At 40.7% G+C, this 19,148-nt stretch overlaps 4 protein-coding genes across 5 annotated transcripts; 2 read left to right on the plus strand and 2 right to left on the minus strand.

Moving 5' to 3' along the window:
• Nucleotides 1–34: 34 nt before the first annotated feature.
• On the plus strand, nt 35–2,661 carry LOC108113760 (synaptic vesicle glycoprotein 2C). The gene is made up of 9 exons (XM_017224456.2): nt 35–122; nt 189–350; nt 423–585; nt 693–814; nt 1,348–1,762; nt 1,819–1,945; nt 2,011–2,294; nt 2,350–2,477; nt 2,533–2,661. Exons 1-9 carry the CDS (start codon nt 50–52, stop codon nt 2,577–2,579), a joined length of 1,521 nt encoding a protein of 506 aa, XP_017079945.2. The 5' UTR covers nt 35–49; the 3' UTR covers nt 2,580–2,661.
• Nucleotides 2,662–2,851: 190 nt separating this feature from the next.
• On the plus strand, nt 2,852–5,386 carry LOC108113759 (alpha-1,2-mannosyltransferase ALG9). The gene is made up of 4 exons (XM_017224455.2): nt 2,852–3,110; nt 3,169–3,531; nt 3,595–4,072; nt 4,130–5,386. The coding sequence occupies exons 1-4, from the start codon at nt 2,953–2,955 to the stop codon at nt 5,000–5,002; spliced, it is 1,872 nt and encodes a 623-aa protein (XP_017079944.1). The 5' UTR covers nt 2,852–2,952; the 3' UTR covers nt 5,003–5,386.
• A 12-nt stretch (nt 5,387–5,398) lies between these two features.
• On the minus strand, nt 5,399–14,179 carry LOC108113758 (protocadherin beta-7). Of its 2 annotated transcripts, none has more exons than XM_017224453.2 (6): nt 14,044–14,179; nt 12,115–12,482; nt 9,112–9,413; nt 6,869–7,912; nt 6,054–6,783; nt 5,399–5,881 (listed from the first exon to the last, which is right to left on the minus strand). In XM_017224453.2, the coding sequence occupies exons 2-6, from the start codon at nt 12,182–12,184 to the stop codon at nt 5,646–5,648; spliced, it is 2,382 nt and encodes a 793-aa protein (XP_017079942.2). In that variant the 5' UTR covers nt 12,185–12,482; nt 14,044–14,179; the 3' UTR covers nt 5,399–5,645. The 2 variants fall into 2 exon arrangements, with proteins under 2 accessions (XP_017079942.2, XP_017079943.2); XM_017224454.2 differs by having other exon boundaries at nt 5,400–5,869.
• Nucleotides 14,180–15,663: 1,484 nt separating this feature from the next.
• Nucleotides 15,664–17,513, minus strand: LOC108113807 (nucleotide exchange factor Sil1). Its single transcript, XM_017224516.2, has 2 exons — nt 17,228–17,513; nt 15,664–17,163 (listed from the first exon to the last, which is right to left on the minus strand). Exons 1-2 carry the CDS (start codon nt 17,361–17,363, stop codon nt 16,022–16,024), a joined length of 1,278 nt encoding a protein of 425 aa, XP_017080005.1. The 5' UTR covers nt 17,364–17,513; the 3' UTR covers nt 15,664–16,021.
• Nucleotides 17,514–19,148: the final 1,635 nt, after the last annotated feature.

Here is a 19,148-nt window from a genome sequence, read left to right on the forward strand (position 1 = left end):
TGTTGCACCAGCTTAGTGACCAGTCGACAAGTAGCTTAGGTATGTCAAGATGCACAGCTCACTGGAGAGCAATACCCTCGGGCCCAATGTGTGGGACTACGATATGATATTGGAGAAGATCGGTAAATTACTGATATCTCATTTATCAATCTCGTGATACACAAATTGGGAACTTTTTTGGATACCAGGTTATGGCAAAACGCAGTGGATTCTCTTGCTTGTCAGCGGACTTCTGACAATCACATCCGTTGCCGCCCAACAGGCCATGAGTATCATTGTGATCGCTTCGCATTGTGAGTTTCAAACCACACAGGCTGAAAAAGGCCTGATGATGGCGGCTAGTGTTACAGGTGAGTCGAGAAATAAATCAGCGGTTGCTCAGAGAACACAATGGAATTTTCTCATGTTTTCTCATTGGGCAGGTATCTTTTTATCGACCTATATATGGGGATATATCAGTGATGATATAGGGCGCCGGAAAGTTTTACTTTATGGAAATTTCGCCAGCAATGCCCTGCAATTTATTCTAATGTTCGTTACAAGTGTTTGGTTATTCAACATTATTAACCTTCTTGTTGGAATCAGGTAAGTTTTTAATTCTATATAAGAATGTATATTCATAAGGGATCCTATATAATTCCTTTTTTTATATTTCAAATAACAAATTAATGATGTAATTCTCACATTCTTAGTGTCGGTGCGGTGTCAGCAGCACTCTATGCATATCTAAGTGAATTCAACATACCACGACATCGGGCTGTGGCGATTAATTATTCCACAATGTTTGTTAGTGTTACTGCAATATATGTACCAGGTATGCATTAATATTATACGAGGTGTGTTCAAAAAGTAAGGTGACTCTTCAAATTTCGCGAATTTCAAATTTTTCGATTATCGATTTTTTTGTTTTGTTATATTGGTACACTCTTCCCTAACATCTGTACCAAGTTTCAATGGAACATCCTCTTTTGTTTGGTTGTGAGAGGCGTAAAGTTACAAGTTGTTTTGCGAGCTCGGCGATTTTTTGCTATCGAAAAATATGGATCAAAGGATTTGGATTTTTTGGCCAAAAACAACACCACAATAATGCCTCAGCCACCATATTCACCGGATTTGGCCCCATGTGACTTTTTCTTGTTCCCAAAACTGAAGATAATCGAAAAATTTGAAAAATTTGAAATTTGAAAAGTCACCTTACTTTTTGAACACACCTCGTATAACTTCTAAAAGGTTTCGATAATCGAAAAATTTGAAATTCGCGAAATTTGAAGAGTCACCTTACTTTTTGAACACACCTCGTACAATTGAATTATGTACAAAGATTTTGTATCTCCCTTAACAATATAGCAACTGCATGGCTGGTACTCTCATCTAACTGGGCAATCACCGTTGGCGATTTTGTTTTTCGACCATGGCGTTTATTGTTGCTAGTTAGTCTGCTACCAGGATTCATTGGTGGCTTAATTTTATTATATTACCCAGAAAGTCCAAAACTATTACTATCACAAAAAAAAAACCAAGAAGCAATTGAGGCTGTAGCATGGATTAGTAAATTTAACAGGGGGAAATCAATACATCAAGTTCTAAATTGTGATGAATTTACATTGAAATCAGAAGAGCCTGCTGGGGAAAATTTGTTGGCAGAAAGCCAAGGATGTGGTATTATATCAAAAATATGCAGAGCTACTATTCCACTTTTCCAAAAGCCACATGGATTTAACTTTATTCTTTGTAATTTGGCTTTGTTCGGCATGTTCTTTAGGTAATGTATATAGTTATATATTAAACTTTTAGTATAAATCGGTTTTTTTTTTTTAGTTCAAATGGCATGCAATTTTGGTTTCCCGAAATTGTTAATCGCTCATCCGGCGCAGAAAATAACTCCTCTACAGTTTGCGAGATTCTGAGTGTACCTGTTGAAAAACCCAATGTTACAGAAACTTTGGTAAGTAATTAATAAATTGTGTTTCTCAGGAATTTCTTATAATATTAATATTTTGTAATTTTAAGGACTGTTCTGATCCCATTTCAAGCAAAACCTACATAGATAACCTGATTGTTGGCTTTGCGTTCTTGATTGGATTTTCCATTCAAGGACTTATCCTTAATCCCTTGGGTCGAAAGAATGTACTTTTAGCTGCTCTAGCAGTTGCAACGCTAAGTGGGGTTTTGCTCCATTTTATGGGGAATCCCACAGGCGTACTAGTACTTTTCTGCCTGTACATTCTTTTGCCTGGGCTTTCGATTTCAATTATGATTGGTGCGATTGTTGATCTAGTTCCCACACACTTAAGGTAAATTCTTAACCCTTTATTTTGTGTTGAATTAAACATATTTGTTTACTCTTAGATCTAAGGCAGTCAGCTTTTGCATGTCCCTAGGACGACTTGGAATCATTGCAGCTACAAACCTAATGGGAGTTATGCTGCAGCCTTATTGCAATACAACTTTTGCCATTTTTACTTGCACTCTAATTGGTAAATTATTTTAGCACTCTTAATTTAAAACTTTCTAATTTTTGTTTAATTTCAGTGTGTATTGTTATTGTTCATTATCTGCCGATTCGAAACTCAGCTTAGTTAATTGTTTACCTTTCTCTTTATATATTTTTTTCTGCTTCATTTTTAATATTACATTTATTAAAAACTCCAAAACCTTTTACTCATTGACTTTAAAACTTCGAAAACGGGGAATGCAATTCGAAATTAAATAAATTATCATTCTTCTTAGTCTTTCAGTTTAAAAAACCGTTTGCATTCGATGTATCGATAACAGATAGCTGATTTAGTTTATATGATATTTTACTCTTAACAAGAATACCCCATCTAAAATTCATGTTCTCACGATACCGTGATGATATCGATAACATTCGCCACATAATATTGACAAATACAACATCTTACCAATTTTGATTACGTTTTCCGCCGGTAATATTACCAGAAAGTCCGGATTATGGCGCCTCCGGCTGCGCGGGCTCGCTATATAGCCAACAAGGCGGATAACCAGATTCTGTCAAAAAAGCCGCCCAAACGAGTGGGCCTGAATGGAAACAACAAGACCAAGGATGTAGCACCGGCCGGCAAAAAGAAGGAGAAAGATGTCAAAAAGCGGTAAGTATAAATATTTTTATCCAGAGTACAAATGACTGTAATTACTTCTCGTGCGTAGAAAGCAATCCACGAGTGGAAGCCAGGAAAAGGGCATCCCCAATCCTATAATGCCCAGTGTGCAGACCGCTTTCAAGACCTTTGTGAGTGCTCGGTTGTGTAGCGCCATTTGGGCATATATAGCCGACTGCGACGAGACGTTCAACTACTGGGAACCGCTACACTACATCATCAATGGCCATGGATTGCAGACGTGGGAGTACAGTCCGCAGTTTGGACTTCGATCCTACACCTACCTATTGCTGCAGGGCGTGCCCGGATATCTTTACCAAAAGATGTTCAATCCTAGTCCCATTCTAATTTTTTACATGGTCAGGTGTATGTTGGGCTTCGCCTGTGCCGTAATGGAGCGATATATGTATAAGTAAGTGTAGTACAAAATCCTAAATCCTATCCATCAGGTATAATAATCTCAATCCAATTTCAGGTCCATTTGCCAAGAGTTCGGAATACACATCGGTCGTCTGTGGCTGATATTCCAGCTCTTTAGCGTGGGCATGTTTGTTTCCAGCACCGCTCTACTGCCATCCTCGTTTTCCATGTACTTTGGATGTGCTGCACTGGCCGCCTGGTGGCAGCAAAACTATTGTTTAGCCATATTCCTGACTGCCATATCTGCTCTGCTGGGTTGGCCATTTGCAGCGCTTATTGGCATCCCTCTGGTGCTGGAGATGCTTCTCAGGCAGCGAGACTGGAAGACCTTTGTTCAATGGACCCTGATATCTGGCGCCACTGTTGCTATTCCTATGATCGCCATCGATACCAGTTACTTTGGAAAACTGACATTTGCTCCTCTTAATATTGTATGGTATAATGTGTTTACCAGCCATGGACCAAACATTTTTGGCACGGAGCCACTAAGCTACTATATTGTCAACGGTTTCCTCAACTTTAATATTATTTGGGTAAGTTTAAATATCTTTTTAATTATTGAAACTCTACAAACTTCATTTTCTTGGTAGATTCTGGCTCTACAACTACCCATGATGCTGGTCATGGACTATATAATTGTGCCAGCGAAATCAAAGTCGACTTTAAACTTTCCGCACTATATATCGTTGGCTCCTCTCTACCTGTGGCTCCTTGTATTTTTCGCCCAACCACACAAGGAGGAACGCTTTCTTTTCCCAGTATATCCTTTAATCTCGCTTTGTGGAGCAATCACGGTGGATGTGTACCAGCGTATCTTCTTCCGCTTCAAATCGCTGGTGTTCAAAATTAAGTCGGGAGTTCATTATTTGGACCACAGCATGTTCATAGCCATCCTAGTAATGGTGACCAGTACATTACTGGGACTTTCAAGGGTATTTGCTTTGTACAGGAACTACCATGCCCCTATGGATTTGATGCTGGAGCTAAATCAGTTTAAGGCGACGCCGCAATATAACCCAGATGTGATCTATAACGTTTGCATTGGCAAAGATTGGCATCGCTATCCAGGCAGCTTCTTCTTTCCCGCCCAGAATTTCCGTCTGCGTTTCTTGAAATCCGAGTTTCGGGGAATGTTACCAGCTTACTATGATATAGGCCAAAATGCCACCAAGGTGGTGCATCCGTACTTTAATGATCTCAATCAGGAAAACGAACATATGTACTTCGACTATGACCGGTGCGATTTCCTCGTCGATTTTGATGAAGGCAAGTATACGGCGCTGGAACCAAACTATTCAAAACGATCCAAGGAGTGGTCGATAATGAAGAGCCTACCCTTCTTAATTCCGGAGAAGTCGCACCAAGTACTGCGTGCCTTCTATGTGCCATTCCTGACCGACAATCACATTCAGTATGGAGACTTTAACCTGCTCAAGAGAAAGACAAAACGAAATGGCAGGTAAAGGCAGGCCCAGATTGAAGGAGTCTGAGGTCATGCCATTAATACAGCATTTTATCCTTAATAGATGGGGTAATTAACTTATTCCTTTGATAAAATTTAACAATAATTCCAAGCAATGTGCTTAAGAAACTATATCTTCAATATGTTATTCATATTGAACGAAAAGTGTTTTTCAACCAAAGTCTTTTCGCCCCATAGAGCGTTTCACTGTATTTGATTGAATTTTCTTTACCCAACCATTGAATTGTAATATCCTACCTATTATTTGTTCTAAGTCAACCGTTTATAAACCTAGTTATTTTTGTTTTGTCCATGCCAAAGTTGTGAAGATCACCAGAATCGAAGTAGAACTTAAGCGCCAAGAATATAAACAACGAGATTCGTAAGGAAAACTGTTTGCATGGAAGGGGCCAACACGCTTGAATAGTCGAAAACTTTATTGGACGGATCCACTTAAAATCTGGGAAGCAAAACTTTACAATGGAAATCGCTTGGACTTAATCTTAATCATGTGCTGGGTCTGTTTACAATGCTATATTTGGTCTACTCAATGTACATACATGTGTGCGCGGCCTAAACCTAAACCTAAACTGACTTAGCAGCGATATTTACAAGCTCTTTGGAAGGAGCTGGCTCTCACAATTCTAAAAGTAGACCGTCAAGTTGTTCTCCGAGGAACCCATGGCATCTGTGGCGGATAGAAGATTGGAGCCCGCATTGGCCGAGGTGGTGGTGATGGTGGTGACCCCGCCACTTGCCGCTCCCGTGACAGCAACTTTCCTGTTGTTATTCTCCGTCTGCAGGGAGTCGTGCTCGATCTCATCTTCCTCGAACAGCTGGCCGTTGGCAGAAGCGCGCGATACTATGCCTGGCAGGAAGACTTTTAATAGTGAATGTTTCGGGTGAGATTGGGGTATAAAGTTGGGAAAGATCAGGGATGCAAATCTGGTTCACTTATTGTTTTATTTTTACGTTTTTATTTTATAATTTTGATCAAATTGAACGAAAACGACTTGCATCCGTGGCAAAGATTAAGATTGACTGTCACTTACTGCGCACTGTGGCCGCATAGCTCTCCCGCTGACGCTCTCGATCCCGCTCCCTCTCTCGTTCTCGCTCCAACAAGGCGGCGGAACTTCCGAGGGCCATGCTACTGCTGGCTCCACTGGCCACATGATGCAGGCCATTGTTCATCGGATTGGCCATGGTGATATTACCGCCGTGCTTCATATGCAACACAGAGACACCGCCGCTCGTCACACTGGCACCGTTTCCATTGCCATTACCCGCCAGCTTTTCGTGGGTCACCAGATTAGCCGAGGATACGCTGCTGTGCGCCTGACTATGCACCCGGTTTCGTCCAAGACCCAATCCACTGGAGGCGCTCTTGCCCTGCTTTTTAGATCGGACAATATAACAGCTGAGAGCCACTATGATCATCAGGAAAAGGCCCATGATCATGCCGAACATTCCTAGCATATTGCTATTCCAGCCGGATTGAGCCAGGGTCAGACCCTCCATTGTAACGCTGACAGGAACTGAGGTGCTTCTCGGGGGCACACCTGTGTCCGTAGCGATGGCTATCAGATGGACTGTGGATTCATTAAGACTTTGTAGCTGCTCCGGCCGCATGTAAATGTTCCCTGTGGCATCTATCTCGAAGAGTCCGGCATGCTGACCACGCAATGAGAGTTCCAGTTTGTCATTGCGATCCCCGTCAGCAGCCTCAACCTTGCCGATTAGCACGCCCTCAAAGGAATCCACGCGGGATTGTAAGGATTGCTGAATGGGTGTACGATAAAAAGGTATGGTAAATTTAAATTCCGTTTGGTAGTGTTTTCCTTATAGACCAAGTGGGAATACTTACGCTTTTGGGTACCATAAACTCGTAGTGCGTCTCACGGAAACGAGGTTCCCAGTCATTTACGTCTATTACATCCAACGTGAGTTCCGCAGTGCTGTTCGTCATTCCATCGGTGGCTAAAACTTGGAACTCGTGCTTAGTCATCTTCTCGTAGTCAAGTGGTTTGGCTAACACAAGTTCTCCCAGCGATCCAACGGTGAAGAACTGCGAGTTCACCGGATCAGGGATGGTGTACTTTAGATGTTTACCGGGTTTATTGGTAGGTAGAGCCAGTATACGATTGCCCACCGCTGTATCCTCACGAATGCGCATCACGAATCTCTTTTGGACAAAAGCCAGAGTACTAAGATCACTGTGACTACCAGGTCGGGTCAACTGAACAGTGGTCAGCGCATAACGATCGGGATTGTCAATCTGCGTGGCCTTCACCACTAGAGTGGCGCCATTGGCCACATCTGCATATCCAATGGGGGTAAGTAAACTGATTGCCCCATTATGCGGATGGATGCGGAAGTACTTGGCATCCTGCGATTGGACTATCGTGTACTGAATGGGGGCACAGATCCCCTCATCCTGATCTACCGCCTTCAGGGGCTCCGGTCGCATGCGTAGCTCTCCTGGTCGGCCATCTGCTGGTATTTCTGCACTGTAGGACTCCCGCTGAAACTTCGGGTTCTGGTCATCTGCATCCGTGATAACCACCCGAAGCAGTGTGTCCGAGTGACGTGGAGGTGTGCCTTGATCCTGCGCCCTCAGCTTCACGGTAAAATTTTGCAGTTGCTCATAGTCCAGTGCTTTCTTTAATACCAACGTCCCTTCTAGTGGATTGAGGAATTGCACGTATTCCGAATATGGACCGGGAAGCACCTGGTACTCCACCGTGGAGAAGGGGCCTGGTTGGTCGGCATCTTCGGCACGGGCTCCCTGCAGGATTCTAGTCCCCGGAACTGTCACCTCCGAAAGCGTCAAAGTGTAGGGAGTGCCGATCCACTGAGGGGCATTGTCGTTCACATCGGTTACTCGAACATTTACGGGAATGACGAAGCTCTGTGGAGGAAATTGGAGCAGAGGAAATGTGAGTCAGCAATGTCTACATTCAGAAAAAATGTAAGTAATTATTCATTTAAAAAAAGTATATTCCAAAAATTTTGAAAAATATGTGTTACTTAAATTTAGCTAGAATTGAAAAGTAATCTATATTTAGCTATTATTTGATATAGCTCCATATTTTGTTTACAGTGTAAAATAACCAATTTTTCTAGTGTGTGCACTTCAAGACAAACACCTTACTTTTTAGCCCATGTGCTGGTCACTGACCTCCCAGGAGTTCAAAGCCCAAGCACGCTGCCGAATGTCCTGCATACATTTGCATGTTTAGCGAACCCCCTTCCTCACAAAACCAGGACTTCCCCGATCCCTTTAACCCCCACTCCCTAGATTTCTGCCCGCAAACGGAAGCCTTAATGGCTAATTTATGGCCACCAAGCTGGGGCTAACCACAGGCACCTAAAGGGGTTGACTGCCAGGTGCTCCTTCTTCGATGGCTCCTTGACTAGTAGATGCAATGGCAGCAATAGTTGATGTTGAAGTTGGAGCCAGCGTTTTGTTGATTCTAAAATTGAAATGGGCGTTCATTGTCTAGCAAAACTTTTCAATTGTTTATAGAGTTCCTCGAATAGCCGCAACGCCAGGAACATTGAATCGTGTTTACCGAAATTTAACAAGCTTAGCTAATCTCAGGGAACACGCACTGCCTGGAGGGGATGGAGGCATGGAGTTCAAGAAGGTGGCAACTTACTCTATATAGGTTAATTGGTTGCCCATTGCACGAAAGGTGCCTTCGCAGGTGCGGAATGCGGTTGGAAAGTGGCCGACAGGAAGAACTTCAAGGAAATGCGGTCGATGTGGGCCACTGACCAGAACTTCTGATTAATTGCGGTGTTAACCTGATCGACAAGTGCTTAGCCACCACCTTTGGCGGTTTAATTCGACATGCTGGCTCTATTGATTCCCAGCATGCTAGCTTCAACTGATTCCTACTCCACCCTAGTTTCCTAGGCTTTCTTCTTAAGCATAGACTGGTAAGCAATTTCCGAATCGACTTTCATTTTCCTAATTTTAGTACTTTCACCTATTCTTTACTTTGGCATTAACTATTCGTTTTCGTGATGTGGATTATTACATTTTCTGTAGTTATCCTATAGTTCAACATAGTCTTTTGATTTAATCTAATTAATGTTACTTACCGGATCAGTTGAATGTCGTCGTATGCAGATGACATTCACATAGATAGAGGAAGGTCCTCTTACACCCTCCTTGTCCAACTCCACCGATAGGGCTAGTTCCTTGGTTCCGGCATGAATCTCTACGGGTGCATTTTTTTCTCTTAAGGAAAGGTTGATATCCCCTGTTTCTGCAGTGGGATCTCCGTTAATCCTTAATTTGCCAATTATGGAACCCACCGCCAGATCTTCAGTAGCGAGAAAACTCTCTGCGGAACCACCGCCCTCAAGATAACAACGAGAGTCCAGAATAGCTCCAAAGGTGGCTAAAAGAAGATTAGATTATGATGAAGAAGATGATTATGATTTGTATTTTAGTAAATTTTCACAATGGATGTAAAAAGAATTTCACTTAATTTTAATATATATGGGCTATAAATCGATAACCTTTAAACGCCACTTTTATTGTGGAACCACCTGTACATATAAAAGTAATTCCCCCCATGAGTCGATCACCCCAGCTGTCACTCGATGATACCGACATGGTAACTTCGCCCTGAGGCGGCCTACGATCCTGGTTCAATGTTTGTGTTCCAGTGAGCCACCTGTCCGAATCGCCAGACATGTTTGCTCTTACCTCGGATACGCTCTACTAAGCCTCCGTTTTCTTTCATTTCGAGTGCTGCAATTTTCGGCCAGAGCTGCAAAAGCGAAGACCAACCACCGTGGGCCCAAGTAAACATCCATGTGGGTAACTGGCCACATGGAACATCTCTCGGCTCCTCTTTGGGTGCTTCGCAGCTGATTTGCGTTTCCGGACAAGCTCTGATATCTAATTGTGTTAGTGTGCAACGGGTAAACTTGGGACGGTCATGCAAATTGTTGCAAACACTTGCTCTAATCGTATGCAAATTGGTACAAGTGTATACGAAAAAATAATCGAAGAAAGTCTGTAAGGCAATTGGGTTACACTTTCTGAACTTATTTTACTAAAATATAGAAAAACTCCTGTAATTTATTGGTTTTAAGCTCCGTTTTCTCGATATATAAATAGCTAAGTATTGAGTGTTAGTTACATATATGAGATCTTATTAGGGGAACGACTAAGCTAAGTCAAATTAGAACTCCCATGGGAGCATGACATAACACCTTTTTTTGGGCATTGCAATTATAAACTGTTACAAGTATTTCCCTTCAAATTTTCCGGTTTCTACCTCAAACCCTTGACCACCTGAAGAACAAGTTCTTATTATGTGTTAACAGTATAATTTCTGTTTGTTGTTTTTTCGTTCTGGTAAACGGTTTGCAATGACCCTGACTGGGGGTCGGCAGTCATCTCCGGCGGGATTTTCACCACACGGCCTACAGATGAGATATGCCAGAGAGAAATCTTCTACTCGTCTTCAAGATCTCTGTTTTGGGTTAATTGTTGTGACATTGGGCAATGCACATGGCAATGAAGATCTCGGTACGTGGACTTTCTTCGACAGTTAAAAGTGTTTTGGAAATTAGTCTAATTGCTCTGGATTTATTACAAAATCTCTCAGATGTGTGCTGATAGCTCACGTACATGAGAGCTACATGCGCTACTTTCTGGAGAAAATGGAAAGTTTTTAAACCGCAAACTGAAATCGGGACTAACCACTGGTATCCCGCACAAAAAGAAAGAAAAAATCCCATTTTGATTACCCAACTATCCTACTAATTAGTAGCGAATGCATGTATGCAATCCTCTGTATTTAAAACCCCAAGACTAATTAGAGTCATCGGATTCCAAATCTCATCCATAAGGTGCAAATACCTGAAGCGTAAATCCGCGAAGCCTTACACAAATAGAGTGAAGATTAAAGAGCAAACCCAAATCCAAAACCCACCTTAAGATTACATAAGTTCTACTTTTATTTTTTGCAAAGTGGAAGAGTGTAAGACAAATGAAAGTGAGTTGGCGGCTGAACAAATTTTAGCCAAATACGTGTATGGGCATATGGGATATGGCGGGTAAAAGTTTCAACAATCAAAAAGTTCAGAAAACAAATTTTCATTTCGGTTTGTTTTGGTTTCTTTTGATAAAAACAACACCATGAAAACCCAAAAAGAGAAAAAGTGCCCGTTCAGCTTGGTGATTTTCATGAAAACGCCAACGAAACGACAAACTCCTCGGTCTGGGCCACTGACTTTGGCATAAGGTATAAGGTATACGGTATAAAGGGGTTTTATTTTTTGGGATTCCAACAGCAACTAGTGGCTTGGCTCCATGTGAGTTCTGTCTGGTTAAACATCGTAAGCATCGGAATAAGTATTTCGCAATAAATTTTTGTGGCACAGGTCAAGCCATATGAGGGTTATGGCAAAACCCGTTAGGGAAGAACTTGAACTGTGACAGAGCCATTAAAGATACGAAACGAATTGCCGCCGTGATATGTTCTTTGTCCAAATGGAGTAACGAATGTCACTCAGGTATGACGATGTAATGAACCAAAATTAATGCACTAAATGGAACTTGAAACTGGAGCAACTTCATGACCACAATCGGCCTGCGTATTCATATCCAGAAAAGGTAAACAATTTGACAGCTGCTCCAAGCTCCATTGGGGGGATTTCGATAGGGTTGAGGATTGGGGCTTTGTGGGGTTGGCAAAACCCAAGTAAGTCACGTGAAAAGTTTTATCCGTCATAAATCGTTGGACCAGAACGACGTTGACGTCTACATTTGTTTTCTTGGCTGACTTTTCTCTTTAATTTATCGAGTCTCGCTTGGAATTTCACTATTTTTCAGTTTTTACTTTTCGAGGGTTACATGCGGTTAATTACTTTGTTTGTTTTCGATTATCAAAGACGACACTTGAATCTGCAGTTACCTAACCAACATGCCTAGTTAATAACTATATCATACTTAAGAGGCGGTTATTACTGACATGCTCTGCTAAAAGTATTTATATCAACAAGGCATTACTTACAAAAATATCAAGATAATCATATCACTTTTAAAAATTAAAAGTATTTTTGAGTATAAATCAAATAGCTTACCTTTATTCAAGCAGCTGAGAGCCAGGATCACGTAGCATATCCAATTACAAGTTATCCACATGTTGTACATCAATATCTTCAGATCAGCAATCAAGTAATTTTATAGTTCTTCAGCTTCTCAGAGCAACATAACACTTTCACAGAATTCATAAAAATATCGTTTCTTAAGATCGTTCACTTCACTTGATATTCCTACACACTTTCCATATTCAATTTTTAACACTCTTGTTTAACCGGATGATGTTTTCTTATTGCTGTTGAGTTATTGCCAACAATTCTTTTTATTTAAGCTATAAATTAAAGTATATCTGCGATGTGCCATAAACGTTCTCAATTGAATTTATGTGCAACTTTTCCTTTGTTTAGCTCTGTAATTGGCAAAATGGCAATTTGAAATAGATAATGGTGGAGATCATGAGAGGGGGAAACTAGAGTCTTCTAGATTATTACAAGATTATTAGATAGACAAAACACTTTGGCACAGAAACCAAAGCAACTGGAACATTAGCACTCCTCACCGCCCAACCAACTAACAACTGAAAGTTGTTCCTCATCTTTAGCATACCCTTCTGCCCCGCCTGCTTCCTCTTCTTCATTGTCTTCTGGTTGTGGGGCATATGTCGCACACATGTCACCACCAAGTTGGGAGTTTGGAGGTGGATGTCGGGAGTTCGGTCGCTTGGTCGGTTGCCACATTGCCTTAGTTGTTGTCACCAGCGGAATTGGCGGCATTTTATTCCACCAGAAACACTAAGAATAACACTGGCAAATTAAGAACTTTTCCAGGCAGAAGTTTTAAGTACCCTATCAAAACAAACTATATTTGTTCATGAAAAGTCTTAGGAAACTAGTTTAAGATCTTTAAAGACGTTGAATAGAAATATGTTCTATTTAGGAAAATTTCACTTATAGATAGATAACCTTTTTCAGATATAACCCTCATTAAGACTGTTTTTTCGTAAAGTAAAATGATCGTCCTTATAGATACAAAGGATCAATTACTTCTTAACAAATTCTCAAAAACAATGTACGCCTTTATAAATAATTTTTTAATCTGTTATAGTTCCACCTTATCTCTTCTATATAAGACCATTTTATGATCAAACTACAATACCTTTATAGCTTCAAAGAGTATAAAGACAACAACAGCCACTAAAGTCGGTGGCAATGTTTTTGTTTTTGTTTCCTTGGTTCCGGTATTTTCAAAATAGTGGAAGAATTTCAAACGCCCGCTTACACGGCCCAAAGGAGCTTCCTCCTGGCGAGGATTTATGGCATACCACACAGCAGGTGGGTGGGGAAAGTGTGGGGAGTGAGAGGCGTGTTGCATTGAGTGGTGTGGTGGTTGATGGTTAAATCCGGAGGTTTGGGGGGACAGACAAACATTTGCATACAAATCAGACGCTGGCCGTTGGCCGATGGCGAAAATGAAAACGCTTTTTTGACCGGAAGCCCGCGGAAGCGCACAAAAAAGTCATTCACCTGTGTAAAAACGGTTACATTTTCCAATATTCGCTTGGGCCGCAGATTGTGAACTTGTTTTCCCTCCGGGTTTTCATACGCAACTTGCAGATTCACAAAAAAAATTTTAACTGATTTACGGCATATGGGAAGTTTAATTGGAGACAATTTATTAACTCCGGTTATGATTAAAGGATGTCAATAAAGTACACAGTGAAAGTCCTATATTATTCTCATAAAAATCTATACTTCGTGTTAGTGGTTTTAAAAAGATTGTTTCCAGAAAAGAAAGAAAATCTTCTAAACCTTAATTACTTATACCGTCTAGACTGAGAAATGCATTCCCTGTCACTTTCTTTACTTCTAAATCTTGTCTCCGTGACTCATTTTCTTTCAAAACCGCGGCAATCTGTCATTATTTATTAATAATAATTATTTTCACAGTATTTATGCTTTACAAACACGCACTTAATCCTTTTGGGGTTTTGGTTTCTGGTGCACTAAATTTAACTCATTTCATTGTTATGATTGTGAGTGCAATTGGCAAAGAACCAAGTTGGCCGAAACGCTTTTATTTAGTACTCCGCTGCGCTGAACGAGCTCCTCGCACCGCGATCCAAACACAAACTGATTTTCCATAATGTTGCCAAAGTCGCGCCCCCTAACAACCGACAGCAATAAAAGCAGCAACAGCCTGTAAAGCCGGTGTGCGTTGGACTTGTGCTCACTATCAACATGCATGCACACATGCCTACAGTCCTGGCCAATATAATAGTAATTTGAAAGTTTCTTAAAAATATTTCAAAAGTTAAAAACATTCATTGAATTAATTTGTAAAACTTTTAAGAAAGTATTATTCCAATTTGTTTCCAATTACAACGAATATTCATCTCTGAGAACACATTTGTAGCTTACATTATCTATAAAATTAAATTTCTTTAGTATAGGTTAGGTGTCTGATTAAGTTAAGCCCCTAATATTTTAACCGCCACTGTGGTTAAACGGTGGAAGACTCTCTGGACGCTTGCTTTTACTTGTGTTGAAAATGTTTCCACATCACTCGTCAAGCGTTTCGGCTGGAAAGAAGCAAGAAGAAACGGAAAGCGGCGGTGGCAGTGCCATGACAACAACAACAGCGAGCTGCCACAGCGCACGCGCCCCAGCTGGAATTGATGAGTGGGATTCCAAGCACTCGCTCTTCTTCCTTCGTTTTGCTCCACTGAGCCGGCTTTGCAACCCCTTTCTCACTCGCATTGGTCAGTTCTCTCTTTCTCTCTCTCTCTCTGCCTCGGAGCCTCTCTCTGTTTACATTGTGTGGAGTAGCCATGGGAACCAAGGCGGCGTCCTAGCCGGTTCACTTCCAGGCTCTTCTCTTTCCATTACACCTGTACTCCTTCGTGACTCAGCTCTAGTGACATTGCATTTGCATGTGACTGCTGTTAATTGCTGTAATTCCCGCGCTGGACGTCGCCGGCACATAATTGCACTCTCCCGCTCCAAAGTCCTTTCCCTTCCTGTACAGTTTCGTGCCAGGCTTTCCTTGTTCTTTTGGCTTCCCTTAACCACATTCAAACTTCGAGAAGTTTTTTGGGACATGCTTTCCTTCGGTTTTTGCTTTCCTTCCGACACATTTGACTTACTTTATGGCCTGGTCGATTATGCTAGCCTTATCGGGCTTTAAATGGGTCTCAACTTCTACAGGGGGTTAGAATTCTTAATGCGATTTCTTGATTGAAACAAATTTACTGATCAAATTGATTTTATAAAGTCAAGTTTCCTATTATTGAAAAAAAAACAATTGAAAAAGGAAACGTAATGTCATCGTTTTTGTTTTATTAGTTTTTTAATGGGTTTTAAGTTTCTGTAAACAAAATCTATTTAGAGATCCAGGGTATTATCTATCTGATATATTGGGTAAGCCAGTTTCTCCAGGCATTAGTACTTTGAAAGTCATTTCTTCTGTAAGTTTGAAAAGAAAAACAAATAAATCAAATATTTTCTTATAAAATATAAAACTCATATATACTATTATGTACACTATGAAAATAATAATTCAATTTGTGAAATCATAAAAAAAAAGTTATCCAATTTTGAAGCTGTCGACATTCTGAGAAAGTCGACTTGTTTTTATTACCGGAAAACTTATATGTAGCTGTATCCTTAGTGTAGCATTGGCATAACTATTCTCCAGTCTCATTAAAAATAAATAGGTTTTTACTATCGAATCTAACTTGCAGAAAGAAACCATAGATATATGTAGCTTTCTTAAATTAATGACATTCTTTACTTCTCGTAAAAGGAGCATTATTTTCGCATCACAAGTACTTGGCAACTTATTTAACATGTTCATCTAACCTGAACATGTTGGGTTTATGGTTTGGCTAGGAATTACATTCAAACATAGCTTACAATTAACTAAAGCTTTTAAAAAGTAAATTGGCTAGGATTACAGTTCTGTGTGTTTGGACTTGTTGAACAATCGCTCGCACAGTTTGGCCAGGACCTGGGACACCTCCAGTCGGTATTCATCCTTGCTGTTGGCATATCGATTGCGTATGGTTAACAGAGCATGCCTGAGACCTGAACTATTCGACCAAGAGGTAATGCAGAGATTCTCAGTAGTCTCCAGAGCAGTGGCAAACTGCTCCACAATTTCGGGCTGCTCTAAAAGATGCAGGAAATCCTTTGTCAGGACACCGTCCACCGCTGAACAGTAGCCCTGTGTTTGTAGCCAGGGCTCGAACTCTAAGAGCACATATTGTGCCATTGTGGAGGCCGCTTCGGGAGCATCTTTGCTGGCCTTTAAAACTGACCGCTTCTCCAGCACCAGATCACTGATGAGGGTCACTACCTTTGCCTTGCTTCGGAGCTCCACATCTGGACTCTGTAGTACCTTGATCAGAGCCTGTGTGCCCGAGGTGGAAAGCACTCGCTGCTGAGCTAACGGAAACTTACGGAGCAGAGCTCCAAAGGCGTGAAGCGCGGCGGAGATCTCTCCGCCATTCCCGGAGCTCATCAGGATTTGGGCCAGATGCGAGCCAAAGTTCTTCTCGAACACCTTGATTTGGGCCTTGGGATTGTTGCTCGTCAGAGACCCCAACACACGCATGGCCGAGACCCTCAGGGAGGTATTTGTATCGTTGACCACAATGGGAAGGAGAACATCATCCAATCCTCCATTATCAATGAACATCAGGGCATTGTCTATCTGGTGCAGAAGATATTCCAAATTTTCAAGGCAGTCCAATTTGGAGCGCAACTCAGTTTCCAACGGTGTCCTGCTGAAGTTCCGGTACTGATCGATCAACTGAACGATTAGCTCACCGTCTGTCCGGAAATTCTTCTGGAACTCCTTGTATGCCTTGCGGAGCTCAGCATAACTTTTCTTCTGCTCCTTGACGCGCCGTAATGATTCCTCAATTATGTCTGGCTTGTAGTCCAATGCCAGGGGTTCATTATCACCCTGATCCTGATCCTCTGGTTGACTCTGTAACGCCGTGTCACGTTCGTTGTCATCCAAGAGCTTGGCTTCCTTGAGTCCAGTTTGTAGGTTAATGCGGACATGCAAGCCCTTGGGAATTGATTGCCCTGGAAATAAGATATATCAACTTAATGTACACGTCATCGTAGAGTTTTGCCGGTTAGCCGTTACCTTCCGCAATCACCTGCCATTCCTTGGTGGCCACGAATTCAGTGGTTTTGTTGTCCGTTTCAGTTGCCGCTGCCACTTGCAAGCTTCCCAGGATCAGGGCACTGGCCAAAAGGCCTAATATCTGCTTGCCACTCATGTTGTATCAACTGCTTTGACTCCAGAATGTTTTCCAATTGTGTTTCACCTGCTTATAAATAATTTTCGTGAGAATTTTTTAAATCCAACTTCAAGACTACTGATGTGGAAGTGGTTGACAATGTGACCGAAGACTGTTTGAATAATAATACCACATCTTTTGAAGAGTCCCTCACGAAACCAGGGGATTTGGAACCAGTTGTAAACTGGTACGGTTAAATTTCAAATTAAAAAATATTTGCTCATTTATTATTTTTAGCTTAGATTCTCGAGATTTTAAAGATAAATAAAAAAAATCAATGAAAAACCTTTCTTAAAGCTCCAAAATTTATATATATGTATTCTTGATCTTTGTTTGTTATAACTTAAGGAGCACTGCGTGCTGTTTTGCGAAACAAAACTTCTCAAAATAGACCACAGTTCTTTTTTGCGAATAATTGCAAAGTTTTGACATTTTAAATTGTAAATGCAGTTCGACTAGGAATTAAAAATCAAGTTCATCGAGGTATGGCATTCCGTTTTTCGACCATTGTTGGCTTAGTTATGGACAAAAATTGTGTTGATTGTGAGAATCCAATTTTCGCATTTTTGATAAGGGGTAACATTATAAAAATTTGAAAAATAAGGCCAAATTTTACATTTTAAACTGTGAACACAGTGATACTAGGAGATATGGCTTTCCATGTTTAGACCACTATTGGTCACCTTGTTACCCTGTCACCTTCAGGAGGAAAGTAAGAGAAACCAATTTCCGCATTTTCGATAAGGGGTATCATCATCAAAATTTGCGATAAATGAAAAAATTTTGACATTTTAAACTGTGAATGCAGTTCGACTGGAAATTAAAAAAACAAACTCAAGCAGATATGACTTTCTATGTTTGGACCATTTTTGGCTTAGTTACGGACATAATGCTGTCATATTGAGGAGAAAATCGGGGATAAACCAATTTTGAATTTTCGATTACCAACATCAAAATTTGCAAAAAAAAAAAAAGGAAAATTTTTGTCATTTTAAACTGAGAACGCCGTTCGACTAGGAATTAGAAAAAAGCTAATAGAGGTATGGCATTCCATACTTGGTCCATTACTGGTGAGTGAGGAAATTTGCAAAAAAAAATACAAAATTCTGTTTTTTTATGTTACACCTAATAGTCAACAGTTTTACTTTTTAAAAAACAAAATTTACATATTTAAACTAAAAAATTAACTAAATTAATGAGCTGAATAAATTAATGCCAGTCAAAACGATTCAGGATAAACCAGAATGCCAGAAAAATTCCCAAAATCATAATAAACTCCTCAAAAAAATTAAAAAGGAACAGTCATTCACAAGCTTTCCACAGTTTTACAAAGTGGATATACTAGTTAGATCTTCTCGAATTCACTAAGTTTACAAACACCGAATCATGTTTACGTCAGATAAATCGAACACAAACATAACTGAACTATGTGGCAAATTTATTCATAGGGCAGCCCGCCGTAATAGAAAAAAAAAACGCGTGTTCACATGTATTAACATATTTTCTATAACATTCTTAGGCGCCCCCCAAAAATCCGCCGTAATCTCGATGTCTACGACAGCGTCTAGGAATTGCCTAAGAAAACAATTCCAAATGGCCAAACATAAATACGTGTGGACTTACCTGGCGCCAATTGAATGGGTAAATAAACAAAATGCCGGTTTCATGCCAATCGAATGCTATATAGTATATAAGGCAATCCACACGGCATATGCTAATTGCCGATGACGAACGCCAGAAGCCTTTAACTAGAATTTGGCAAAT

The sequence above is a fragment of the Drosophila eugracilis genome, unplaced genomic scaffold (assembly GCF_018153835.1).
Source record: "Drosophila eugracilis isolate 14026-0451.02 unplaced genomic scaffold, ASM1815383v1 contig_367, whole genome shotgun sequence".
NCBI lineage: Eukaryota > Metazoa > Arthropoda > Insecta > Diptera > Drosophilidae > Drosophila > Drosophila eugracilis.

Coding starts and splice junctions, on each gene's coding strand:
- LOC108113759 (XM_017224455.2), top strand. CDS start 2,953: ATGGCGCCTCCGGCTGCGCGGGCTCGCTATATAGCCAACAAGGCGGAT. Junction 3,532..3,594: donor ATGGAGCGATATATGTATAA/GTAAGTGTAGTA, acceptor ATCCAATTTCAG/GTCCATTTGCCAAGAGTTCG. Junction 4,073..4,129: donor TCAACTTTAATATTATTTGG/GTAAGTTTAAAT, acceptor TTTTCTTGGTAG/ATTCTGGCTCTACAACTACC.
- LOC108113758 (XM_017224453.2), bottom strand. CDS start 12,184: ATGTACAACATGTGGATAACTTGTAATTGGATATGCTACGTGATCCTG. Junction 9,414..12,114: donor TCTCAGCTGCTTGAATAAAG/GTAAGCTATTTG, acceptor ATCTTCTTTTAG/CCACCTTTGGAGCTATTCTG. Junction 5,882..6,053: donor CTATGCGGCCACAGTGCGCA/GTAAGTGACAGT, acceptor CACTATTAAAAG/TCTTCCTGCCAGGCATAGTA.
- LOC108113807 (XM_017224516.2), bottom strand. CDS start 17,363: ATGAGTGGCAAGCAGATATTAGGCCTTTTGGCCAGTGCCCTGATCCTG. Junction 17,164..17,227: donor ATGGCAGGTGATTGCGGAAG/GTAACGGCTAAC, acceptor TCTTATTTCCAG/GGCAATCAATTCCCAAGGGC.
- LOC108113760 (XM_017224456.2), top strand. CDS start 50: ATGCACAGCTCACTGGAGAGCAATACCCTCGGGCCCAATGTGTGGGAC. Junction 1,946..2,010: donor CCAATGTTACAGAAACTTTG/GTAAGTAATTAA, acceptor TGTAATTTTAAG/GACTGTTCTGATCCCATTTC. Junction 2,478..2,532: donor TTTTACTTGCACTCTAATTG/GTAAATTATTTT, acceptor GTTTAATTTCAG/TGTGTATTGTTATTGTTCAT.